At 44.9% G+C, this 27,920-nt stretch overlaps 1 protein-coding gene across 4 annotated transcripts in view; it reads right to left on the reverse strand.

The window, feature by feature from the left end:
• The window catches only part of GRHL2 (grainyhead like transcription factor 2), a 171,369-nt gene that overhangs the window by 10,203 nt on the left and 133,246 nt on the right, over positions 1-27,920 (reverse strand). For 3 of the 4 annotated variants that reach the window (XM_053208642.1, XM_015078007.3, XM_027064114.2), the window contains exons 10-14: positions 27,299-27,386; positions 26,690-26,829; positions 21,524-21,555; positions 9,679-9,773; positions 5,541-5,626 (exon numbers count right to left, since the gene is read on the reverse strand). In XM_053208642.1, the coding sequence (XP_053064617.1) occupies positions 5,541-5,626; positions 9,679-9,773; positions 21,524-21,555; positions 26,690-26,829; positions 27,299-27,386 (441 nt within the window). The remainder of the gene's footprint in view (positions 1-5,540; positions 5,627-9,678; positions 9,774-21,523; positions 21,556-26,689; positions 26,830-27,298; positions 27,387-27,920) is intronic. The other variant, XM_027064115.2, reaches the window with a different exon arrangement.

The raw sequence follows: 27,920 nt of genomic DNA on the forward strand, positions 1-27,920 counted from the left end.
TCTGCAGATGTCCGGAGGACGCACATGAACTGGGGTGGGGAAAGCGTACATCTTTATTTTCGCTAACCTTGGACTTTAATTTAACCTTCCCTTCAGTTAGGAACATACAATAGTCTTAGCGGTAAGAGTTTTGTTACCAATGGAAGTCACAGATATTCTCATGTCATATTAGAATTACGGCACAGATCTCGAAATATCAATTACGTTCATCCATCAGACTTCGAAAGTACAGTAGTTATGAGTCCCACCCATAGACCATGTTAGTGCATGAATAAGGAGCGCATATATTCCCGTAGCACAAATATTTTTCATTAAGGACCTCAATGTGATCGATAGAATTGGTTTCCTTTGTAATCCTGTGTTTTTTATTTTGTACATTGAAAAACTTTATTCACAGCAGGGTCCATAGACTTCATCACACTACCAAAGACGTGCCACAGCACAAAAAGGGAAGAATTTCTGATCAGCATTCCCTACGTGAGAACTTGCTGTCGGCTGGACCATGTGTTATTTGTACCTGATTATTATTCTGACTTGCTTGGCCTGAAAGGGTTTGTTTTTTTTTTAACTTTGGTTGGTGTCGTTTGGAACTTCTTTTTTAAAATAAAATAGGGACATGCGTCTACCCAACGCCATCAGACTCCTATCTGTAAGTTCCTCTCTTGTGAAAGAAAAGTGATTCTGATTCTTGGTCTTTTCAGAGGTTTGACTCCCAATGCCCCAGAGCAGGAATGCAAGTACCTCGGCTCACAAATCAGTCGATAACGATCAGAACTAGGCAATTTGCATAAAACCAGCACAATTCCAGTCTGGACTTGGGTCTGCTGGGAGTGGCAGCAGCAGCTAGCATTTACTGAGTAGTTACTAAGTGCCTCTCATAGGGGCACATAACACTCTGATCCAACAGACGCATCATTACAGTAAATAGGTACCTTTCTGAGCCCTGTTGGTCAGGTGAGGCAACTCGAGCTGACAGTCATTAAGTAATTTGCCCTGCTAATAAGTGGCAGAGATGGGTTTCAAAGGTAAGAGTCTGGCAGTCCGGTTTCAGATTCTGAACTCTTAGAGAAAATGGGCACACGTGAGACTGAAGGGCAAATGTCTGCCCTCCACACAACTGTCACAGGCAGAGGGAATGGCAGCTTGATAATACGCCACAGTGACAGAGCGTCCTCTGCCTCCATGCCAGGCGAGGAAGCATGTTTTGGCAAATTCAGAAACCCTGGAAAGAAGTGGGACTGTGCAAGATATCATGCGGAAGAAGCTGGCCATCTGTCAGTGGGTTATAGAAGAATTGATTCCTTCTGCCCAGGCCCTGGATGATATCACCCCTAAACCCTGCTCTCTATGCAAGGAAAAGACGTGCTGCACGATAGTTCTCTTGAAGGCAGCAGTTAGTAAGAGTGCTTGCTTTTTAATCTGTGCTTTTCAATTTACCTGCAACAGTGATCCACTTCTTTTTTTAATTTTATTCTTTTAATGTTTGTTTATTTTTGAGAGAGAGAGAGAGAGAGCATGAGTGAGGGAGGGGCACAGGGAGGGGGAAACACAGAATCCAAAGCAGGTTCCAGGCTCCAAGCTGCCAGCACAGAGCCTGACGTGGGGCTCAAAATCACGAGCCATGAGATTGTGACCTGAGCCAAAGTTGGACGCTTAACCTACTGAGCCACCTGGGAGCCCCCACGATGATCCACTTCTATGATTTTTAAAAACCCATCATTAATATTTTTAAAGACCCCAAAGACTTCCTTTACACCCAGGAGGATTCTAGATCTTGGACATATCTCATCAATGTGTTATTGGTTGGTTGCCTGATGAGCTGTAATTTTTAGATTTTTACTTTGTAGAGTATTATCTTTGCCCAGAAACCTCAGGTATGTGACAGACAGAACTTAGAGACTCCCACTGATTTCCACCAATGTAGGACTCAGTCTGCCTTGTCTAGAGACATCCAACAGGACAGCCTGCTCTGGAAGGCAGTGACTTCTATTTGGGGTTATAAACTATTCAGTGTGGGTTCTAAGAAACACATTTAAAAAGGAGGAGACTCTGGCTTGCAAACACTTCCTTGGTGGCTGCATTCGACCTATCAAGAGAATCAGGAAGCAGTGGCGTTTATCGCCATGCGTGAACAACTCAGTTGAATTGAAGAGGGTGCCACCAGGTCCACTGAACAACCCCTTCCCTTGTGTGCATCAGCCAACTGAACAACAGAGAACATCCCTACCCCTTTCTCTAGCCCCTTTGGCTTGGAGGAATTTCAATCCACCTCCCTACCCTGTAGTACTTACAGTTATCCTCTATCTATCTATCTATCTATCTATCTATCTATCATCTATCTATCTATCTATCTAATCTATCATCTATCTATAGAGTATTTCTATGTGTTACTTTTAGGTGCCATGTATGTGGCCTCATTTAATCTTCAGCACAACTCTACATCTCATTTTATATCATTATCCTTATAACGATGGCCCACGTTATTATTATTCTTATTTCAGAAATTATGAAACTGGGGTACAGAGAAGTTGAGTAACTTGCCCAAAGTCACATCACTCAAATGTGTCAGGGCCAGGATTTGAACCTGACTGTGTGGGGTCAACCCCTACACATAGTACTTTTGCTTGATGGTTTATTATTGCCTCCTTTTCTTTCCTTCAGTTGTTGTGAGCTATGACTTGGAAAGTTTATTCTTCTGGAAGTAGCTTTTCATGTGTGGACATCTAATTGGATGTAAGACACTCAAGGGCTTAAGTCGGCGTCACCACTCTGTGGAGCTATCAGCCCTTGCGAGACCCCCTTTCTGGGCCTCAGTCTCCACCTCTGTAAGATGGTGATGATGCCAAGTTCCCAGGGGGTATTGCAAGGACCAAATAAAGCAATGCATGTGAAACCATGCCACCCACAGCACTCAGCATGATGGCCTGTATATAGTAGGCACTCAGTTCAGTCAAATATTTATGCTCAAGGATCTGGGGATACACAGAAGACACAAAGTCCCTGTGCTCATGAGCTTTACACTCTATTGGGGAGGAGAAAAAAAATAAACGTCTAGCAAATGTTAAATACGTCAAATATGGAGTAAAACAATGCACGGTAAGGGAACAGTGATAGAAAAGCCATTTCTGTAGGTGGTATGGCCAGGCCCATCTCAGCAAGGGCCATGTAAGCAGAGACCCGAGGGATATAAGAGAGCGAGCCTTCAGATCATGATCTCACGGTCTTGTGAGTTCGAGCCTCACGTGGGCTCTGCACTGACAGAAGGAAGCCTGCTTGAGATCCTCCTTCTTTCTCTGTTCTTCCCCCGCTCACACTGTCTCTCAAAATACATAAATGAACTTAAAAAAAAAGAGAGTGAGTGAGCGTTGTCCACACGAAGAACACTCCTGACAGAAGGAGAAACAGGTGCAAAGGCCCTGAGGTATGAGTAGGCCTTAGGGGACTCAGAGACCAGCAAGGAGGCTACGCAGCTGAAGATTCATTTGTAGGATTACTAAGTAAAATCACTTGGAAAAACCAAAGAACTTTAAAAACTCATGTCAACTCCACTACCACCATCATCATCACAAAATCTCTGTCTGTAATCAGGTTTAAAACCTATTTGTAAGAATAAAGAAGCCTGGGGCACCTGGGTGGCTCAGTCAGTTAAGCGTCCGACTTTAGCTCAGGTCACGATCTCGTGGTCTGTGAGCTCGAGCCCCGCATCGGGCTCTGGGCTGATGGCTCAGAGCCTGGAGCCTGCTTCCGATTCTGTGTCTCCCTCTCTCTCTGCCCCTCCCCCGTTCATGCTCTGTCTCTCTCTGTCTCAAAAATAAATAAATGTTAAAAAACAAAAAAATAAAAAAAATAAAAGAATAAAGCAGCCAAGGTGAATCACCGAAGTTACACAGATGGCTTAGTTGACATGATACCAAATATGCAGATGAAAAGAGGAATATTCTATTTTATCCAAATGACACCAAGTGTGGGGGCATTCAGTAACATCTGCTGACAGAGAACTAATTTTTTCTATCCAGGTGTCTACATCTGTATGTGTAATGATATTATGGCATTGAAATGAAGGTGTGGGAGGTTCAGGATGAGTAAAAGAATTATCCACTCCTGAAGAAAAGCCACCCAATATGACACAGGTTGAACAATAATTCCATTCTTCTTTGTTGTGATCAAGAGTTCTTTCTAAGATAGTGAGAGGTCAAGGGCAGTACAAACAAACAGAACAATTTTCCAAGGTAGGCACTGTCCACAGTTTACAAGGAAGGAAACAAAAGACTCTGAGTGCCATTTGCGACACTGCACAGTCATGATAGGCGCCCAGTCACTCATGTTTGCCAATCGTTTTTTCCTCTGCGTGCACTACTCTCCCCCATACCCCCAGCCAAGCAAAGCAAGGAATGTGTAATGAACTCCCCTGTGAGATATCAGAAGTTCAACTCTCCTATGGTGGGGGAGGGTTGGCAGAGGTTACTCAGTGGGTGAAAACAAAAGTTCAAATAAAAACTTGCACATGAATGTTCACAGCAGCACTATTCCAAACAGCCAGAGGGTGGAAAAACTCCAAAAACCGATCAGCTGATGAATTTGGAAAAACAAAATATGGTATATCCATACAACGGAATATTATTCGGCCATCAAAAAGAATGGAGTCCTAATTATACTACACCATGTTTGAAACATTATGCTGAGTGTGAGAAACCAGCCACAAAAGACCACATATTGTATGATTCCACTTAGAGATTCCACTATCCTATACATTTTAACGTTTTGCCTCACAACCCAAGATGCTGTTCCAATGTAGCCATTTTGCAGACCCACAAATGAGTTGGGATGGTCCCCTGGCAGTGTCTCCATCACCATAGAAAACCCAGATCCTCTATAACACAGTTGTACTCAAAAAACAAAAACAAAACAAAACAAAACAAAAACAAAGTGGCAGTGAGAAATCATATCCAAAGTAGAGTCATATTAAAGTCATACTCAGATGGATAAAATATAAAATAACTTTTCCTGAGCCCAGGTTCCACCATGATCGACTAAATTAGGGATGAGAAGGGAGGGAGGGACTTCAGATATCTCTTACCTCCGATATATATACATACATCACCTTAGATAACCTCCGATAGTAACCTCAGATATATACGTGAGGTCATATTTTATTTTGGATTTCACTATCACAGCTCGCAAGACACTTCCTAATTGTTTTTGTTCTGTGCATATTTGGAAGTTAGACGTATCTAATTTGGTTTCATGCAGAGACCAATGGAAACTCACAGATTAACCTTCCTGTACGGCAATCTTACTCTGATTAGCCTTAAACTGACAGGAATTGGCAGTTTGTCTAAAGTTTCCTTCTCCTTAAGATGCTAAGAGGCCCTGACAGTGATGGAGGTCAGATCAGTGTTTCCCTAAATCTGTTTTTGGTTTTTTTTTTTCTTTATAAAGCTCATTCTGGAGCCATCTGGAAGGCTGCATTTTAACGAACGGACTCCAGCTCAGGAGAACACAAGCAGGTTTCCCAGAGGCTGACGGGTCCCCCTGCTCACCGCTTCCATCAGGCCCTTCACCGTGGGGGATTTCAACATCAAAGCGTCGAACACGTCGTCCGTCTCCTTCCGCACGTACAAAAGCACTGAAAGAGAAGCAGAGGCGAGGCGGTGACCCAGAAGCCCACACAGCTGCCACCACTCCCGGCCACTTCCTGACACACACCTGCCAGAGGCTGACAGTATCTGCGAGGTCGCTGACCCCGGACCCTGATGACCCCTACAAGGGTGACTGATGCACCTTCACAGATGACCAGCAGCCGGGGGGCCAAGGCCCCTCGATGGGGTATACTGACAACTAGGCTACACTTAGCAGGCTGTGATGCTGTCCCACACTATTCACAGTGGATTTCTCCAGGTGGGTCCATGATACAACTCCTTCTGTGACCTCTGACTCCTATGTATTCATCTGATCATTCAACAAATATTGCAAATACCCATGAGGCTATGTGCTACGAGCTGAGGTGCAGCCCTGAATTAAGGCATGGTCTGCCCTTAAGGAATCTGTAGTCACTTAGGGAGGCAGGAATTTGAGGCATTCCTCAAAGAAGCAGATAGCCATCCGGGGTTGGATGAGTTCAGAAGGAAAAAGACATGAGAGAGTGCTTACAGGGCCTGGGCTTTTCCCGGAGGCGGGGAGGTGGGGGGAGAGGGCAGGGAGAGCAACTCCAGCCAGCCAGACCAGCATGTGCAAAGGCCCGGGAGGGAGCCGGTGCCTGTCAGAGGCAAGCCGAGGGAGAAGAGGAGGACGTGGAGTATGACAGGCCTGGCTTTGACCCCAGTTCAGCCTCCTGTGGGGCCCTGCTCACTTACCCTCTCCAAGTGTTGATTTTCCCTGGAAACCGGGGATAATAATGTTGCCGTGAGACTTAAATGAATAGCACCCACGTGGGGCGCTTAGCACCGAGCCCGGCACCCAGCGAGCCCCGGTCCACCCTCGGCACATGCCACAATGAAGCATCTGTCGCGGTTCTAGTTTCCTCAGTGGAGGTAAGCCCAGCTTTGTGTTCACTTGTCTATAACGGAACAGTCCCAGTTTGCTGATGCGCTGACTAGGAGAGATGGTCGGGACCCCAGACACCATCAGAGAGAAGACACTCTGACACGGCAGACCCTTCCCTACACCCACTACCCTGGGGCGTGGCCCAGAAACACTGGGGACCTCATTCCGATGTGACCCTCCAGCCCCCTGAGCTGACTTCGCTCTCTCTCCTTCTTCCAATGATGTGGTTTCTGGCTCTAACTTCAGAGGGAGGGACAAGGCCAAGACTGAAGCCCCCTGCACCTGGCTATTCCAGGAAGAATGTACAGTCAAGAAACCCTGCTGAGGGGCGCCTGGGTGACTCAGTTAAGCGTCCAACTCGATGTCAGCTCAGGTCATGATCTCATGGTTTGTGAGTTCAAGCCCCACACCAGAGCTCTGTCTCTCTCTCTCTCTCTCTGCCCCTCCCACGCACTCTCTCAAAATAAAGAAATAAACTTTAAAAAAGAAAAAGAAAAAAGAAACTCTGCTGAGCCTCTGACCATAGTCAAGAGAGCTACAGTCACCACCAGAAAGAATGAAGTTGGAGCCAGAAAATGAAACCCCACTCTAACTCAAACTCCTGCCCCTTCTTCCCACCCCTCCCCAGTCCCCAAGGACGTCATTAAAGCTGCTTGTTTTATAAAGGCAGAGTCTACGTGAATGCACATGGGTTCTGCCTACATTTTCTTTCTGTAGACAGCAGATGTTCAGTTTGTGCACGACAAAATAGAAAAAAAAAAAAAACAAAACAACCCTGAAGTATTGCAAAGTTTCTTCTCTTTACCAAGTATAAAAATAAACTACCAATTAAATAAACACATTGAGCGTGTCTCCAAAGATGTCAAAACTTAGTCCTTTGGAAGGAATATTTGATAGTTTCCATTTCAGCTAAAATGATCTGGTGACCTAACGGCAGTGTAAGAGGACTCAGCGTCAGCAGTACAATGAGAAACAATTAGACCACAGGCCCCCCCAGGTACAACTAGATGAGGAAAATTCAATTTTAAAATATGGCGGCTGTTACAGCGAACCTTCTATAACTTCTTCCTGCAGCCACCAACAGAAAAATGTACTTTCCAGCAGGCTGACACTAAGGAAACCCCAAACATATTCTATTAAAATGAGTACTGCTTCCATTGGGTTTACAAACTTCTTCTTTTAAAATCATTGTCTTTGAAAGAGCATGGCTGATACTCTTGCCCCAAGTGTCACCGTAAGGGGTTAAAGGCGGGATGGAGGCGTGTTGATGGGCTGTGGGAGAAACAGGGTCGTGCCACCGTCCCCCGCCCCCCCCCCTCGGCTGGGCATGCTGACAGTCACACAGGGCACGCTGGGCTCATAGCACACCCCCACAGCCTGCCCCAGGGCGTCCGCTTCTGTCACTGTGCATCTGAGGGAGGACACTCAAATAATCAACTCCATTAACGACAGCATTAAGGACCATCTTGCATCCCAGACACCACAGGAGAGGCAGACGGCCACAGGGGCAGGCTCCAAGTGACTCCCACGGAGCCACCCAGAGAAGTAGCTACCAAGGCAGAACAACAAAGAATGGCATTGGTGATAATTACGATCATTTTCTCTCCTGGAGAACTTCCAAGGAATAAACAATAGCAACCATCACTGACCCTGATTCCTCCTGTTTGTGAAAGACCAGCTCAGAGTGGGAGCTCCAGGCGAGGGGCTCAGTAACTCCACTGTCCTTTTTCCAAAGAAAAGCCACTCCCAGAAGAACATTTCTCTATTGCTGGTGGGTTGCAGCGCCCTCATGTGTCTCTATGATTTAGATGTTTCGAAGGCCGCAGACTTACTTTTTTGTCACAGCCCGATAAAATTCCCAGTGGCAATTTTTGTACTGACCTCACAGTCTCAAACTAATCTGAAAAACACAACCATTGGACTAGCCAGCATGCACTAGATATGGATGGGAGCTACAATTCCTGTCGCCTGTGTGATTCTTCATTTCCATATAATTCTGCCTTCATTCTGAAGTATGTGATATAAAAGGCACGTGGGAATGGTGCTCAAAATGCACTTGAATGTTTGATGGTAAGCCTGTGAAATCAGCCAGTCTTTTAAAGGTATAAATGTTGCTAATGTAATTAACACCACCCAGGTATTCATGCTCTTTCCATTTTGAAACACGAATTACTTATTCACGATGAATAGACCATAACTAGATGCAGACCTAATAATAAAACTCACAGTTACAACAGTGAACAGGGTGCTTACTATGTGCTAGGCACCTGAGTTAAGTGTTTTACATACATTAAAGTTCACCGGTCCTCACAGGGACTCTAAAGGTAGGAACTCTTGTCAGCCCTCTTTTACAAATGAGGACTTGAAGGGGCAGGGGGTTCTTCCCAAGGTCATACAACCCTGAAGGGCTGAGGTAGGCTACAGAGGGGATGCTCTTGACCATTATGCAAATCCCACTACAACAAACAGAAAAGAAAATGTCTCATTAGCAAACAACTCAAGCCTGTGTGGACGGCGAACATATTTAACCTGGTAACCTGACTCACTGAAATTCCGGTACCATAGTCTAAGATCTCTGGAAGCTCCTGGTGTTGGCTATAGCAGGATATGGGGGGAAACGGCCATTCCCCACACTTTCCTCTTGCTCCAAGGAAGGCCAGTGAGTCACGTAGAGCCTTGACATGCTGAGCAAGACATTGACACACTCTCGCTTTGTTTCTTACTCTCTTGATGAAGTGGAGTAAGATCCTTGACTGCGAGAAAGTCAGTTGTGAGGTCAGAACTCACGTTATTTGGACGAGGTTAATCCTTTGCATCTACGGAACGATTCTTATGAGATGCTATTGTCACAAACGCAGCACAAGTTTCTTTTTAACCTCTGACCTCACTTGTTGTTTCCCCCAAGGCAAAGGAGAGAACCGGTGCCCAGAAAGAATAAATGTTTGCTTATGGTGCTTACAAGGATACGACTGAAAGTGAAGGAAAAGACTGTGGACTTTCCTGTGTCAATAAACAATCCCCAGGCCAGCCCTGAAGCACAGGGCCTGGGCGGGGCTGCACGGTTGTCCCCGTGAAGCGCCCCCACCATTCATGATGGGAGGGTGGGTAACCTTGGCAATGCCAGTGAGGAGATACCTCGCTTCATCCCTTCTTCTTTCATCTGCTTAGAAGGTGCTGGGCCAAACTCCTCTTCCATGGGCCTGAACATCCGTTTGACAAGGACACTGCTGCTAGAAAAGATGGGCAGAAATTGTTAAGTAGAGCATGCAGGGGGCCAAAAGAAAGGTTCACGTGTGCGTTTCTGGGGCTTTTTCTTTTGCTTATACCATCCTTAGTTTTCCACAACTGGATCCACTCAGCAACCTCCCTCCTCCCCCTACAGGTTCCAGGTCATCCCTGTCTGGGGCAGAACACACGTGCCAATGTCTTTGGGGCATGGACCAAACACATACTCCTCATTGCTGAATATGGACCCAAGATGAGACGTCTGGGTTTCAGCCACTCCATCCCGCACCTAACCTCCTTCCTGCTCAAAAGATCGGGGCTGGGGTGGGGAGAGCAGGAGTGAGCCCTGGGGTCTCTGTGGTCTCCAAGTTATCAACCCCTCCCATCTAGCTGGGGCCTGAGTGTCCTGCACTTTCTTGCCAGCCCCTGAGGGCACGGGGGGTGGGAGGGGGGGGCCCTATGGAGATGGTATGGGCTCGCCTGGCTGGCTGTCATTTCTGAGGCTGCCCCGACTTTCTGCTCATCTATGGCTCTGTCTGGCTGAAGTAGATGCGACCGCAGTGGTGGAAGTTCTCGAGAGACCCAGACCTTGGCTGCCCAGCCGTTTCCTCCCCTGGATCCCCTCCCTCCACTCCCTGGATCCCATATGGTGCTGGGTCCCCACATGTCCCCACCGGAGCTGTGCTGGTGGTTCTGCATTTCCTCCCAAAGTTCCTGACCATTCTGGCCTCTTTAAGGAAAGGGAGAGCTTTAGAAGGACAGACTGTCATTGAAGAGAAGTCAGTGATGCTGGGTACTGCGGGCTGCAGGTGTGTGCCAAATGCATATGCTGAAACCCCACTCTCCAGTAAGGTGACATTCAGGGGTAGGGCCTTTGAAAGGTAATTAGGACATGAAGGCGGAGCCCCTATGATGGGATGAGCGTTTTAATAAGAAAGAACTGCCATGTGAAGACACAGCGGGAAGAGGGCCATCTGCAAGCCAGAAGAGGGTTCTCACCAGACACCAACCATACGGGCACCTGATCTCAGACTTCTAGCCTCCAGAACACATTTCTGTTGCTTAAGCCACCCGGTTTATGGTATTTTGTTATAGCAAGCAACCTGAACGGGCTCAGACACAGAGAAAATGCTCCTGAATGGAGTCTTGGTATTCTTCAAGCCCTTAAGGGAGTAGACAGACATTGAGAAATTTCTACTGTCTCTGGAGATGCCTGGAACCAGGCATGTGAAGCAATGCCAGACAGGCAGTTCAGTAGAATTGTTAAGAAGTGAACTCTGGATCCAGACTACTTTGGTTTATACCCCTGCTTTACAATTTACTAGCTATGGGAATATGGACAAGTTCCTCAACTGCCCTGAATCTCAGATTCCTTGTCTTTAAAAGGAGGCTGTTGAAAGAATTAAATAAATTCGACATACAGAGAGCACACACAAGGTTGCCTGCTATAAGTGCTACTTGTTAGATATGATGAGGACAATGATGATTAAAGGTGGAGAGATGAGAGAGAGAGAGAGAGAGAGAGAGAGAGAGAGACATGGAGAAGAATAAATATGGCAGAGACCTTGAAAGACATCCAAGTTTCCATGTACCATCAGAGAACAAATAGTCCACTTTGGCCCAAGTTAAGGACCCACGTTGGAAAAGCTTCCTGCACGGCAGGTTGACATTATATCAATACCAAACTTCCAAGATAATACAAACCCCTGCTTCAAAGGCAACTCCCCATTGGCATTGCTGTCATTAAGAAGCTATTTATCGGTTCTCAAGTCAAGCCAGTGGTGGGGTCCAGGGGTACAAAGTGGTACAAAAGTATGGACATCTCAGTAAGTATTTCTATTAACTCTAATAGTTTAAATTATTAAACCAACAATACTTTAATTTATCATCGTATACTCTAAGTGTTTCAAAAAGGCCTATCAATTTTTTTAAATAACTTCATATTTTACAAAGTACTTTTCATCTTGTTCGTCAGTTAGGTCTCATGAACCCTGTGTGAGCCAGCCAGGGCAAGGTGTAATCTTATCCCTATTTTAGTGAATAAGTACAGGGCAATGCAGCTAATAAGTAAAACAGACTGTTTAGAGAATGTGGCTTTGAGGGACAACCTCATGATAAAGGTACTCAGAATCCGAAGTGATGATGAGTGAGGGTATGAGAAATCGATATTAAGAGTCAGCATTCTCTTTTATTCCCTAGTAAGCCAAATGGCGAACACAACTAGAGGGAAAACTCAAACTCAAGTCCCAGTTCATGCCAGTAATAAGCTGTTAGGGCACTGTTTCTTCTGTCTTCACCTAACTCTGTTATCATAAAAGCAGGTCATGTTATTCCATTGTCTTGCAAATGGAGTGACCGTGACCTTGGGAACAGATGATTAAAAATCTATTCACACAGCTCCAGTCTGGTGATATTTAGTAACAGGTACAGAGCCTGAAATATCACCAGACATGCTCTCCTGCTGTGTGAGGGTTCCTAAACCGGTGATTTTCTTTTTCTCACCAAGCAAGATCTATTTATGTTTCTCCAGTTCTGCTGACTTTTGATAGCACCCAATTCTGAGCCATGACAAACTCTGCCATTAAAATAACATCTTGGATAAACCACATGTCTCTTGGGAGGGCAAAAAAAAAAAAATGCTTTTTCACACTTTTGAATCAATAAACCCAGCAGGAATCAATCAGTTTGTGTGATCTGGATTCAAATGTTTCATTTATTTTCAAAGGCAAGAAAAGAGGGCCAGGTATGACAGACTCACTTAATAGGCGAAAAGACACAAATTCCAGGTCTCCCAATGCCTTGTCCAATTACACTGTATTGTACCACTGCGGTACCAGAGAAGGACCAGAGAAACAGAAGAAGGTGCTTCCTCTGACATCAACCTCTATTTCGCTGGCAAATGTGTGGCTGTGAGTGACCCCAGGTTTAGCAGTCCAAGAAGCCATTGCCTTGTGGGGTCAATCTCAGGGAAAGAAAGTCGCTGAGGTATACACAAACTGCTAAGTCTCATCAGAAAAAATTTGGGAAGGTGTTCAGCTCTGAGGCCTGGGTCTCTGGCCACACCTGCCAAGCTGAGGTGCACTAGCCATTTGCGCCTAGTGAGGAGGCAGCAAAATAAAGCAGAAATGAGTTGCAGCCACCATGGAGACACAGTTTGTCTATTTCACAACTCTGCTTATGGTCTATGTGTGCTAATTACCATGTCTGCCTCAAATGAATTGAGCTTCCTCCCCACAGAAAATGTAGCCTCAGAAAAGAGGAGGCCCTCTTATGTTCAAGTCCTTACAAGGTCTCCTACAGTATGGAGTAGGATCTCAACTGATTTCAATAACACATGACTTGTTGGGTAATCATCCCAAAATGACTTTAATCAATACTAGTTTGGGGCAGTGATAGAATTCATCTGACCGAATTAGCAAAACACAAACAAAACCCACATCTAGATTTCGTAATGATTACTGGAGTTACAATCTCAAAAATGCAAGGAATAACCAGGTCAGTAGACCCCCGAAGGATTATTTGAAGAGGAAATACAGATATTCCTGTTTCTGACAAGATGTTGTAGCTTGTGGCAAGCCAGTGTTCTAGCCAAGAACAATGTGAAACTGTGTAAAATTTAAAAAACAAACAGAAGACCTCTTGAAGGTATTGGAGACTGCTGATGGGGCAGCCAGCGAGCGCTTCAGGAGCAGAAATCTCAGGGAAGAGAACACAAAGAAGGTGAGCTGGTGATCAGTGAGCCACTGTTCCCTCAGAGCTAGTTCTCAACTGGGAGCAGAGGGTGATCATCCTAGCAGAGGCACATACGCAGGGACAAAGGCACATACGCACAGCTTTTGGCAATCTTATGAAGTTAGAGAAACAGAAATTGGTGTTTGGTGCTGCAAAGATATCCAGGGCTTATGGGAAAACTTCCAGAGAGTAGGGAAGCACAGAGAAGTGAGCCAGACAATGTAGTATTCCTTCCAAGGCATGTGCCAAGTCGCTAAACTACACAGGACAGGAGACTAGGAAATTAAGCAGAGAGCTCTTGAAAATCATAGAAGGTGTTTGAGTAGTCTCCCCATGCTAGAGAGGCAAAAATTGGATTCCGGACCCCACCAAGAAGGAAGGCCCATAGAAAGTTTCCTCAGAGCTACAGTCTGGGGGTTAGGATAAATTAGAGGTAGTCTGAGGCTAATACAAACTGCAATCCAGCTTAGTGTCAGTTCTGCCCTGACTGGGGTATAATGTTCTGCATTCACGCAGGCTGCACACCAGAGGACAGGGAAAACCTTCACAAGAGAAAAACATGGTCATCTAAATCTTCCGTAATTTTTACATACATTGTTTATCATTCAACTAATGCTTAGCAAATATACTAATAAAAAGGACCGAGGGAAAAAAAGGCAATAGAAATATGCCCACAGAAAACACACTTCTAGCATATTATTATTTGAGTTACCAGATTTGAACATTAAAATAATTGTAATTATTGTGCTCATGAAAATAAATGAGAAGACATACAGGGCTGGAATCTATTAAAACAAATAAACCAATTGAGTGGAAATCCTAGAACTAAAAAGGACAATAACTGAAATTAAGAACTCAGTAGATGAATTTAACAGAGTTGAAAGTTAGGTCAATAGAAAATATCCAGGCTGATGCTTGGTGAGCAAAGAAGACAGAGGTTTGAGAAAAGCACATAAAAAGCATAGGGACACAATAAAAAGTTCTAATACCCATTTATGATCTCAAAGGGGTGGAGAGAGAGAACACATAAGAAGCACTACTTGAAGAGAGAATAGCCAATAATGTTCCCAAACTGATGAAAAACATCAACCCACAGATTCAATAAGTGCTATAAAATACCAAGCAGGAAAAAAGTAGAGAAAACCTACATGTAGGAACATCTTAATGAAAATTCCAAAAAACATTTTAAAGCAGCCTCCTCAAACAATAAGAAAGAGAAGGAAGGAAAAGGGGAAGGAAGGAAGGAAGGAAGGAAGGAAGGAAGGAAGGAAGGAAGGGACGGAGGGAGGGAGGGAGGGAAGGATGGACAATTACATGTGAAATAGCAACAATAAGACAGACCTGTGACTTCTCAATAGTAATGATGGAAACCAAAACTGAAAGAAAGCAACTGACAACTTGGAATTTGGTATCTAGCAAAACTATCCCACAAAAGTGACTGTGAAAGAAAAGCACTTACAACAAGCACACAATGAACAAACAGTATGTGAGAACTCTTTGCCAAAAGCTCAACAAGAAAAATACTAAACAGAGTTCTTCAGGCACCAGGAAAAAAAAAATCCCAAGGTAAAACAGAGAAATCGAGGAAGAAATGAAGAGCAGTGGCAAGGGTAAATATAGGTTAAATTTACAAAAGGAGTTTTTAGTTTAAATCTTCCAGTTTGCAAAACAGCAAAGCAGCATACAAGCATGAATAACCGGTACTAATGTAAGAAACTGATGAAAATATATTAAATATTTTTTTAAAACTCCCCTTGCCTATCTGATACAGATTTGAGTACTACTGGGTGGGTTTTTAAATTCAATATCTAACATTAAAAAATTAAAATGTATCAATCAAAAAGCAGGCGGGCTCCTTACAACTACATACAGATCTGCCATTACCTTGAAATAAAAATTTTAATTAAAAACAGAATTGAAAATGGGAGGCAACACAGCGGCAGTCACTTGTGTAGCTATTTCTAATGTTACGAGAATCAATATCTGTGGCTTGGGATAAAATTTCCAAGGACAATCTCACATATATGGATTTAAAAAGCGCTGTATCTCCACTTTGATGGTAGTGGCAAAGAATTCCCCTGATAAACGGTGTGAGATGAGCTAAAATGTAACTTTAGTGATGAGAAAGACACTACATCAAAGATGAATTATAAGAATTTAAAGAGGCGCCTGTTTGGCCCAGTTGGTTAAATGTTGGCCTCTAGATCTCAGCTCAGGTCACGATCTCACGGTTCATAACAGTGAAGAGCCAGCTTGGGATTCTCTCTCTGCCCCTACCCTGTTTGTAGTCTCTTTCTCTCTCTCTCTCTCAAAATAAATAAACTCAAAAAATATTTTGATAAAAAAAAAAAATAAAAGAATTTGAATAAAAGTGTTTCATAAAATGTGACAGGTTTCTAAATTATATATTATTCTTTAAATGTAGGTTAACTAAATCAATAGAGCAAGTATCAGTAAATCATTGATGCTTCTGGAGATAGCCGTAAAAGTTTCACTATTCAAACTGGCTCCCAAACTTTAATTTATGTTTTCATTTCCTCTTTGGGACATTAAGGAAATTGTCCTCTATTTTTTTTTAAGTTTATTTACTTATTTTGAAAGAGAGAGAGAGAGAGAGAGAGAGAGAGAGAGAGAGAGAGAGAGAGAATGCAAGCACATGAGTTGGGAAGGGGCAGAGATAGGAGAGGCTTTACACGGTCAGCACAGAGCCCGACGCAGGGCTCGATCTCACAAACCATGAGGTCATGACCTGAGCCGAAATCAAAAGTTGGACTCTTAACCACCTGAGCCACCCAAGAGCCCCAACTGCCCTCTGCTTTTAATCACCTTTGTATTCATGTTTTTGTGGTAAAACAAAGCCTATCATACCCTACATTTCATGGTTTGCTTAGCATCCCTTATCAAAGAGAACCTTATCAAAGACAAATACTTGGAGCTCTGAGAAACTGCCCCTTTAAAAGAAGTAGTGCAGGGGTGCCTGGCTGGCTCAGTTGGTTAGGCCTCCAACTCTTGATTTTGTCTCAGGTCAGGATCCAGCCCCGCCTTGGGCTCGGAGCTGGGCTTGGAGCCTGCTTAAGATTCTCCCTCTCCCTCTGCCCCTCCCAGCTGGTGCACATGCTCATGCTCTGCCTTTCTCTCTCTCTCACTCAAAAAACTTGTATTGCAGAATTCTAGAAGAATTTTATTTTGTGCTGATGAACACAGGGTGATGACTTTTCAAATTTAATATTAAATGCACTCCCTGGTGATCGGTTAATAATCTCTAATTTCCCCAAAGGTATTGAATTTTACTCAAAGCCTTTGCTTTCATGGTAGATGACTACCAGAATTGCCTCTTTTTCTCAGCAACACTGTGACCAAGCTCATGGTTTGGTTTGGCAAGATCTAAGTACTCTCCTTCTGGCAAGAGGAATGGCAGGGCCCTCTGCTGGCGGCACTCAGCATGAAGAGTGCAGTCACTCTGGGAGCTGTCTCTCTGAGCTGGTATGGGACCAATCTACAGGGTTGCCCTGCCCAACATTTGTCTTCTGGCTTTCGTTTTCCCAAGTTTCATGAGGAGATTATACAATGGGGCTTCTTCTCTTTGAGAATGAGCGAGGAGATAAGAGAAGGTTTTGGAGAGGATTGTGGTTTGAGGATCCTAAGCAGCACCAAGGCAATGAATGGAAGATTTATGGAGGAAAATCACTTTCCTCCAGACACAGGACCACCCAAACTTGCCAAGGGTTCCTGTGCCTCAAATGCAGTGCGAAAGCTACAGAGCTGCTAGATTGAAGGGACCTCACGGCAGGAAGGAATAGGGGGCACTCCCGTGGGGACGACTGTGGACAAGAGAGTAAGGCAAGAAGGGTTTTCCAGGAACTAGAGGTCAGATGGGGATGGAGGCCGGATCCCCAAAAGTAACGGAATAGACTTTCCCACCATGCATGACATTTCATAGCAATTTGCATATGATTTCAGGGGGTTTAAAGCCCTTCCCTCTTCCCCATAAGAGCCATTCATGAATCCCTGGTTAAGGGCCTATATTCCACAGGAAATTCTTCCTGTCTGGCTTGTTCTTTCCATTCTGCTTCATCTCCCTCTTTTCCATTTCCCAATTAAGTTTCATTTATTGGGGGCCTGAAAAGGAACCTTAACAATAATAATAATAGCCATGAGTTTTGTTTTTTGAAAGCACCTTCCATAGGCCGGGACATTTGAGATACTAATGCTTATAAGTCTATCAGGTATTATTATTTGCTATTTTTAGGTAAGACTCCAAACAGTTGTTCTATTAAATTACAGAGCTTGTAAAAGCCTGATTCCAATCATGGCCGACAGGCTCCTGAGCAGTGGTTCTCAAACACTGCTGAGTTTTAGAATCACCTGGGGACTTTAAAAAGGTCTCCCTACTGGGATGCCTGGGTGGCTCAGCCAGTTAAGCATCTGACTCTTGATTTCAGCTCAGGTCATGACCTCACAGTTTGTGGGATCGAGCCCTGTGTCAGGCTCTGTGCTGACAGCATGGATTCTGCTTGGGATTCTCTGTCTCTCAAATAAACTTACAAAAAAAAAAAAAAAAAAGGTCTCTGTACCTAAGCTGCATCCCACACCAATTAAATAAAAATCCCCATAATTTTCATCTCCCAAGGTGATTCCAAAGTGCAATAAGAGGCCTGCTGCTGAGAAGTGGTACCCAAAGCCTCTGTATCTAACTTGTACCCTTGCCTATGAAACAAATCTGCACGGGGTCTGTTGCCTGCCAAACTCACATGAGAAGTCACCCCAAACCATCATTTATCATCAGACAAGGAGGCAGGAACAGGCAGGTGTTCCTCTTTTTGTTCTGTGTAGGCCCTTGGCTGATGACTGCTTCCCATCCCACCTCATCTGCATTTTCTCTGGTTTTCCCTCTTTAATCTCATTCAGGTTTACCAGCACGTCAGGCCACAGGCTCTACTGGTGAACGAGCCTGTGTCTGACCAGCACGCTGGCCTCGGAGCTGCTGGGGGAGGGGCTCTGGTGTGCCTCCTCCCGCTGGTGGCTGCGTGAATCCTGCTCTTAATCAGATGCCTTCATACTGACTGACTGTGCCTGGCAGGGGGTGTAGAAGTGGCCAGAGACAGCCCTGATGGAGGCTATGCAAGTGCCGGGGACGGTGACAGTCCTCGGGGCTCAGTGAGCTGACCCCCTCTGCCAGGTATACGAATCCGGGCTTGTCACAACGTGGGTCCCGTACCCCAAAAGATGAGCCGAGGATGTGCCTTTCCCACGGCCAGAAAGCTATCACAGTGAGAGCCCATCTCTATGCCTCTTTGGCAGTCACAGATCAAGAATTAAGAGGGTTAGGTGACAGGACACGATGGCTAAAAGCAGGCCACGGGGAAAGCAGCTAGATCGGGTTCCAACCCTCTACCACTGCCCGCTGTGTGGCTTGGAACACGTTTCTCAATTCGACAGTTCCAGTTTGCTCATTCTTAAGTGGAGGTAATTACAGCACCTTCCCCATGGGAATGCGGGAGCGTTCAATGAGACAATGCATAGAAAGCACTTAGTACGGTGCCTAGCCAACATATCCACTGAAGGTTAATTATTACTTTTACATATAACAATAGGCAACTACCAACTCCGTATTAACGCTGAAGCTCCAAAGCCACCCGCATTGCTCAACTGAACTCTAATTGGATGTATGACAGACACAGACTTGGGCCTCAGGCCTCACGATTACACAATAACAAAGGGTAACTCTCACTGAGAAGTCAAGCCACACGAGTTAGAAGTGGGTCAACTGGCCACCTAAATGCTGCCAACTTGCAAGGAAGGACCGTGTAGGCTGAGGTAGACTCACAGGTGAGGTCTGCGCATGAAGCAGCACTTGGGGCTCAGACACTTGTCACTTAGGAGGCTAACTTTTCCCATGAGAAGGGAAGAATGTTGGTGCTAGATGAGACCTCAAAGATCACCTCATGCGAAATCCTCATGCTACGGCTGAAGAAACCAAAGCCCAGAGACCAAGGAGCCAGCCCCAGGCCTCACACTGGTAAGCAATGGGCCAGGAGTAGAATGTGGGCTTCCTTAAGCTCAGAGTCACTGTTCTTTCCATGACGCCACACTGTCCCTTGTAAAATATGTGAGTAACAGATTAGAACCGATAGCGCTAATCTTTCTGTTCATTCCAGCCACGGCGAATATATTACCTATGTGCCAAGATAAAAAGAACAATCTAATTTGGTACTTAGCAAATTCAGAAGTCAGAATTTAGAGGCCAGATCCTGGATGGACAAGGTTCAGCTACTAACCAGCTGGGGAATGACCCCTTTGAGATTCTTTACCCTTTAGGCCAGAGGATGGCACACGCTTTCTGTAAAGGGCCAGATTAGCAAACATCTGGGCTCTCCTACACGGGGCTCTGTTGTGTTGGAACGACTCAGCTCTGCTGGTGTAGCCACCAGGCGGCCACAGACAAGACATAAAGGAATTAACATGGCTGTGTTCCAATTAAACTTTATGGACACTGGAAGCTCATGGAATTTTCACGTGTCGCACAATATCATGCTCCTTTTGGATTTTCTTTCCATTTAAAAATGTTCGGAGACAATACAAAAACAGGTGGTGGGTTGATTTGGTCCTCAGACTGCAGTCTGCCCAACTCCGCTCTAGGAAATGAACACAGCAATATCTGCTCCACTTACTTCGCCTGGAAATGTTTTCTAAGTACATATATAAATTGCATAAGCATAGGGAAGCTCTGAAAAAAATGATCTAGAGATTCCAGTTATACATGCATAATGCAAACCAAGATTTGAGTTGTATATATGTAATGTAACATAGATACTGAAGCGGAAAATAGGGTCCGGGTCACAAGAAATCATCCCAGTATAACCTCCAACTCACGTGGTTGAGGACAGATGTTTATTTCTGAGAGCCAGTTCTAAGGAAACTATTAACAAATTCGGTGGTGTCCCCTGGAGTGGGGATGCTGAAAGATAAAACTATGTTTGAATGAGGAGGAAAGCATGAGGCTTATCTAGAGAGAACTAGAGGCAATGGGTAGAAGTCAAAAGAAGGTAGACATCAGTTCAACAGACAAAACTAACTTTCTCAGAGTGCAAGTGTCCCACGGTGTCATGAGCTATCTTACATACAGTGAGAATATTCAGGTAGAAGCTGGCTGATCACCTATCAAAAATGTGGTATACTCAGGCGCCGGGATGGCTCAGTCGGTTAAGCATCCGACTTCGGCTCAGGTCATAATCTCACTGCTCTCGAGCTGGAGCCCCTCATTGGGCTCTGTGCTAACAGCTCAGAGCCTGGAACCTGGAGCCTGCTTTGGACACAGTCTCCTCCCTCTCTCTCCCCCTCCTCCACTCAAGGTCTGTCTCTCTCTCAAAAATAATAAATATTAAAAAAAAATTTTTTTTTAATGTGATATATTCTGGTACATAGTCTAGGAGAGAGGGTCAGCTAAATGACCTCGAAGGTTCCTTTTTGTCTCAAAAATTCTAGAGTCTATACAATGAGTAAATGCATAGAAAGAACCATGCAGAAACTTGATGTGCAAGACAGTTGGGAGCCTTAGGGACACCATGTAAACCCTCTCTTACCTACAATCCCATGGACAGTGACTAAGTTCTCAGCCTCCCTGGCTTCATTCACCAGCCTCACCGTTAGCACACTAGGCCCATTTCAAGAGGTACATGTGGGGACCCCAGTACTCAGCAGGGCAGGATGTCTGCCTGGCTGCCACCTCAAGCTCACCTCGATCCTGTGTTGGGGCCAAAGATTTCAGGAACTGGATTATCAGTGAAAAGGTGGAATCAAAGAGATGTGCCACTTAGAAAAACAGCTAGTTATTCAAAGGCAGATCATAGGAAGGAGAGATAAAGAAAGGCTTAGAAGGGGAGCAGCATTTCCCAGCCTTCCTCTCAGTGCCCAGGGTCAAGCCTTTCTCAGCACTGAGCCCATGGTTATCCAGTGCTCTAAGAGCCATTTCCACTGACATGAACGGACTTTGGGGGTAAAGTGAAAGAACAGAGTGTCTTACCCTTCTCGTTCATCATCCGTGTTGTAATACACCTGTGAAACAAAACAATAGGCTTACTGTAGGTCAGACACAAGAAATGGAAATCTATTACGTGATGCACAGAACTTTTCCTAGGCTTACACTGTCTCTTCAAGAAGACAAAAGACAAATCTGTTTAATGATGCTGTGTGTGTGTGTGTGTGTGTGTGTGTGTCCCCAAGGAAATACAGATTTAACCTCATATTCTCCCTAGGATTAATTCTTAGATTTTAAGGAAGTAAAATTAGAAATCTGATTATTATTATTATTAGCTCAAGTCATTCTGATCACATTACCGACAGCTCTAAGCCAAATCTGGCTTTTGATATTGAAGAAATATTTTAGCAGGATCTCTGGAGCAAGGCCTGTGAGTAACCAATCCCATAGGGTCCATAGGTGAGCTGCCTATGGCTACTGCGCTCTGGCAAAGAGAGGGGAGCAAGAGAGTCCCAGGCGGCACAGCCGTAACATCACCCGGGCCTCTTCCGGCTCCCCGAAAAGGCCTGGGTTATTCTGGCATCCCGCAACCACAGCCATTTAGCGGTCAACCGTCTTCAGGCTGGGGAAAGATCATGTGCCTCTAGGAGGTGCTCCTGGCCAGAAGACCTCTGGGAACAGGTTTCTTTAGGTGGTCAGCATGGTGGCAGGCAGAATCAGATTTAAAGAATTTATGAAGCATCCATATTCTTTTATGAAACTACAGAAATCCAGAGGGGATGTGGGATGTATCTCTCAGCCCAATTATTTATAAAAATTAATTGCAGGCCTGTCTTGAGCTTTCTTTGTGTGCTTCAGGACCATTTGTGTCTGGGTGAAGAACAATACCCCCAGTTAGTATCAGACGTTTATATGTTTAACTTCAAAAGTCACTTCCGGTTCTAATGCGGTTGGTCACCGCCCCTCCCCCAGCTGCCTGGGAGAAAAGCACCTTCGCCTAGACTTCGCCTAGACTGCCGCCTTCCCTACAAACTTTCTCAAAGGCTCTTGGCAATTCCTGGGATGCTGCCACGCCCAGATTTCCTACACGACAAGGCTGGTTACCTGCAACTCTTTGGGCACGAGTCATTCTACTCATTACTTAGATTTCCACAAGGAACTTTTTCCTCTTAATTTTTTTTTTTTTTTAAAGCAGGCTCCATGCCCACCACAGAGCCCGACACGGGGCTCAAACTCACATCCCTGAGATCAAGACCAGAGCTGAGATCAAGAGTCATACGCTTAACCGCTGAGCCACTGAGTCACCCAGGTGCCCCTCCTCTTAAAAATTTTTATGTCTGGGGCGCCTGGGTGGCTCAGTCAGTTGGGCGGCCGACTTCGGCTCAGGTCACGATCTCACACTCCGTGAGTTCGAGCCCCGCGTCGGGCTCTGTGCTGACCGCTCAGAGCCTGGAGCCTGTTCCAGATTCTGTGTCTCCCTCTCTCTGACCCTCCCCCGTTCATGCTCTGTCTCTCTCTGTCTCAAAAATAAATAAACGTTAAAAAAAAAATTAAAAAAAATTTTTTATGTCTGTTGTATATTTTGTTTCTTCTTAACAGAAAACAGCAAAGGTAAGATGTTTTCTTCCTCCCTCCCCCAAGTTTCAGTGTGGCTCTGGAGGATCTGTCACGGTGATGTTCTAGAAATGAGACTATTTAGGTGCATATAGAGTGACCCACGTAAGTGAGGGAGCCTGGGCCATGGCACTGGCCACACAACTGGACTTTTGGGAAAAAGTTCCTGATGCTGGCCTGTTTTTTTGTTTTGTTTTGTTTTGTTTTTGCTAGTTTCTTTAAATGTGCCTCGTCTGTCTATATGACAGGGTCATGGACAGCTCTCTGAAAAGTTGATTGGTGACCCCAAAATGAAGCAGCTCTCTCTTGTTTTCCTGCCCTCCTGGATAGCCTCTGTGACACTGTCCCTATCACTGTCCTTGAATTGTCACTTCTTCTCTCACGCAATGACCTTGCTGTTTCTTCCTTGTTGGCTGTAGGGCTTATCGCATGGCTTTAATTTTTAGACAGTGTTTCTCAAACGTTAGAGTGCATAAAAAATATCTGGAGCCTTTGTCATAAAGGCAAATTCCCGGAACCCTCTTCAGAGATTTTAATGCAAAAGACTTGGACTAGGGGCGCCTGGGTGGCTCGGTCAGTTAAGTGTCCGACTCTTGATTTCCACTCAGGTCATGATCTCACAGTTCGTGGGTTCAAGCCCCACATCAGGCTCTGTGCTGACAGCATGGAGCCTACTTGGAATTCTCTCTCTCTGCCTCTCCCCCATGCTACCTTTCACTCTCTCTCTCTCTCTCAATATAAATAAATAAACATTAAAAAAAAAAAAAAAGACATGGAATGGAATTTGGGAACCTGAATTCGTATCAAGCACTCTTGTGGTCTGGAGGAAGGCTGTTTACAAATGACAACTGGGAAGACTATTCTTGAGGGTACGGAGGAGGAGTGAAGTGATCCTTGGGTTCAGGTGCCTTGAGGAAGGCTGATGCCTGCAAAGTGTGCGTTATCTGGAAAGATGATGCCTCTGTGTCTCACAATTTCTCCCAAGCTCCCCTTATCGCTTGTTTCTAAAGCCATTCCAGAGAAAAGCCAGTGACCATTTGGTATTTAATGTGAGGAGAGGGAGGCTGAAGATCTCCATAGTGCCTGCACATTGGGTTCATTCCCTCATACTTTTTGATAATTCTCTGATGAAGATTCCAATCCGCATGTGCATCGATGAGGTAATGGAGGAGGAGGAGGGGACACGTAGGCTGACAGTGAACATACCCACTCCCCAGTCTGTGTCCTCGGGTGACTAGGAATTGCTATGCCATAGCTGATGAGCCCTCAACATGGCTGGGGGGTCTCTCACCGACCCTGAGAGCTGGAGGGCTGCTCACTTTCCAGCTGCACAGGGCTTTGATGTGGCTGATTTTGACAAGGCTTGTGTCTGCAGTGATTCCTGAGTGGCACACCATCACCCGCCTTCCTCCCCTACCCAAGTCCCCATTTATGGTGAAACTGGTCCATATTTTAACTGGCCACTGCTGGATCCTGTTTTGCAGGGCAAAGCCGGTCTCCACCCCCACCACGCCAACTTCTCAGGCCTTGGCACTGCCGGCTTCCCTCCTACCTCTGGATGCATCTTCCTGCTTTCTAGCTGTTCCAAGGCAAGGCAGCCTTTAAGCCCTAGCCAGCCACCGTAGGCGCTCTTGTCCTTGGGCCAAGTAAGTTGATCAACCATGGAATATTCGCGCATTGTCCCAGAGCACAGCTGACTGTGTTCCTTTGTTGCCCAAAGCTCAGGCAGGCTCCCTCACTGACCCCTCTAACTCTGACTTCGAGGCCACAGGGGAAACCTGAGGGCTCTGCAAAAGTGGCCCCAGATTGAAGAACTTAACTTCGCCAATAACTCGGGGGTGCTGAGCTGCTTCGCATCTGCTACAACCAACAAACTTTAGAGGCGACATTTCCCTTCTGATTTGGTCACAGGCTAGGAACCTAGCTCAGACACGGAGGCCCAAGTGCGGCCAGAGGGCTGACAGCCGTGAGCAGCCAGATTCGGTCTTTTCCTCTGAAGATTCATTTATACCTTTGTCTATTTCAGAGACGTGTTCCCAAGAGAACAGGTCACGCTGTCAGCTTTGACACAGAGCCGAAGCCAGAATCATGACAGTAAACAGTAAGAACAATTTAACTCAATTATCCCTTCTTCTGGAAAGTGTGGATACCCAGCTTCATAAAGTCCCATGGGGCTAAGACCGTAAATATACAAATCACCGTTGTTCTTGGGAATTAAACAAATGAATGAAATGAGGTGCTGGCGCTCATAGCTTGATAAACCTTAACATTCTTCCTTCCCCTTTGTGTCCTTGTTCTTATCAAACAAGTCAGACAAGAATGTTAAATTAGTTTTTAGTGGAATGTACTCTAAGAAAAAAAACATGAAGTATTTTGTTACCATGCTATGTCATGACCAGCAACAAAGAACCCCGGCTGTATAACTGCTTTGTCTCATACCTATAATGAAACAATATGTACGTTGGGGGTTGGGAGACAATAGATTCTTAAGGACAAAGTTGAGCCAATAATGATTTCTCCTTGTAGGTGAATTCCACTGAGTGTCTGAACACTCAGAACGGAAGAAAAACTTGAGTGTGTAGTATGGCCCTATTTCTCAAAACAAACCTTTCGTCAGAGGATTTTGAGTTTGAAAGAAAACTAACCCACACAAGATTCACTAAGAGCCATTTGATTTGGTGAAAGACAAACCTGCATAATGCTAGGGAAGTCCTTTTTTTTTCCACCCAATTTTAATTTACCACATAAAATAAGTAATACTAAAAATATTAAAGAAAGAAAAAAAAATCATCCACCACTTAACCCGCCTCATCAAGTGTTGCAATTTTCTTGTTACCTTCAAGTTCAGGTACTTACCTAGGATCACAGTATAGACACAAATGGGTATTCTAATTTTTTTTCTCGCACTGAATATTATCATAACTAGTTCTTCTGTTGCCACATAATTTCCGTAATTATAATTTTAGTGGCCACATAATATTTCATCAACTTGAGCTACCATAATGAGTTAATTATTGGGTGTTTATGTTATCTTAATTCTAGTTCTTTAATTTTACTTGTAGATATAAAGAGAAGACGGAAATTACTTTTAAAAAGGCATGTCTACAATCTCATTTTTTCTTTTGGTGTGCAATTATCTACCTATTCGATGGGAACTGTTCATTTACTAAGGGAAGAATTGTTGATATGGTTTTATTTAATCGATAAAGTTTTCCTCTTGGGCAACCTTCTGAAGTTATAGGTGCAATTTAATTTCCCACCATGAGGTGGAGCTCTGTTGCATCAGGCTAAACTCACAAGACCACAGGGACAGCACACAACTTTTTCTCAGATTATCAGTGTCCTTACTTTCTTCCTCTTTCACTGCTTTGTCAACACTTCACTAATATCAGCTCATTCCCTTCTTCCCCTCAGCTTCCTCTCCTGAGACATTCCTTTCCATAAAAATCCATTTTCTTACAAAATGACTGACTTTTCATGGGAGGCATGGAGTACAGGGGTTATTTTCAAGGTCAACACTGCCTGATGTGATTCTGCCTCAAGGCTCCACCGGCCCTGCGGATGGATGGCAGGTGGATATTAGCAGATAGGTCCTACCTGTCCTGTCCTCTGCAGGTTTGCAAAGTGAACATCGGGTATGAAGAGGACCGGTTGCGAGTGCAGATCAGGCATTGTTTTGAAGTAGGTGATGTCGCTCTTCTTCTGTAAAGGTATTGCGGCCAACTTCCCATCAGAGGCTGGACGTGAGAGGGTTACACGTGACTAAGAACTCTTAGCTGTGAGCCCTAGTCTGAGTTCTCTGTTTTCTCGTTTGAAGCTTCCCAAAAGCCAGAGAGGTGAACACTCTTTACCATCTCCCCCTCTCCTACTGCCAAACTAACGAAAAGAGCGTGAACTTCGGGTGAGCACTCCTGAGGTGGCTGGCACCTCTCGGGCCCTCCTGTCCCTCTCTGCACCCTAGATTCCTTGTCTGGAGGAGGAGGATGTTGGTCTCCATGATATTACAAAGTCCCTCCCAACACAAACAATCTGTGATCATGTGATTCCATTTGCTCCTCCCAGAGAAAATTCACCCAGTCTTTACAGCTAGGGAAAAGCAAGCCACCCCTCACATACCCACAGTTTTGCCCACCACCCCCTTCCTTCCACCTGTTCCCCTAGTGGACCTGGCCTGGCTGGAGCCCACCCCTCCTCAGCAACACTCACAGTTGTTGCACTGGGTTTGGGAGGGCTGGCCTTTCCCCTTCTTCCTGTTTTGCTTCCTTTCTTCGTCTCGGATTTTCCTTTCTGCTCCCTGACAGGGAAAAACAATGCCAGGCATGTTATCAGAGCATGCAAGAATACTTCAGCATACAAACCTCTAGGATAAGACACAAAACGAGGGTGAAGGGAGAGCAGGCAGCCCCGTTTCCGTTCCGCTGGCGAGGTCAGGACTCGGTTCTGAAGGCGGAGACTGATCCTCAGTCTGTAGTACATTTTCACCTCTGAGTGATCCCACTTCTTCCAGATGGCCCCCTTTTTTGAAATCCTGTCTATCTATACAACTTCAATTTTGAATCCACACAGAACGACCAGACTCAGGTTCCTATCCCAGGGAGGGGAGTTAGGTAACTTTAGTGATTATAATAAAATGTCATTAAGATAAAGCGTTGCCCTATCAATATGGTTCCTAGGCACAGGGAGAGCATTAAAGTTGAGTGTGAATTCCCTAGAAAACTTCCCCTTTGCCCATTGTCCTGGAACTTTTTTTTTTTTTTTTAGAAGAAGACAGAGGTAAGAGACAAGTTGAAGGACATTTTAAATTTTTTTTTTCAACGTTTTTTATTTA

This window comes from Acinonyx jubatus, chromosome F2 (genome assembly GCF_027475565.1).
Source record: "Acinonyx jubatus isolate Ajub_Pintada_27869175 chromosome F2, VMU_Ajub_asm_v1.0, whole genome shotgun sequence".
In the NCBI taxonomy this organism is placed as follows: Eukaryota; Metazoa; Chordata; class Mammalia; order Carnivora; family Felidae; genus Acinonyx; species Acinonyx jubatus.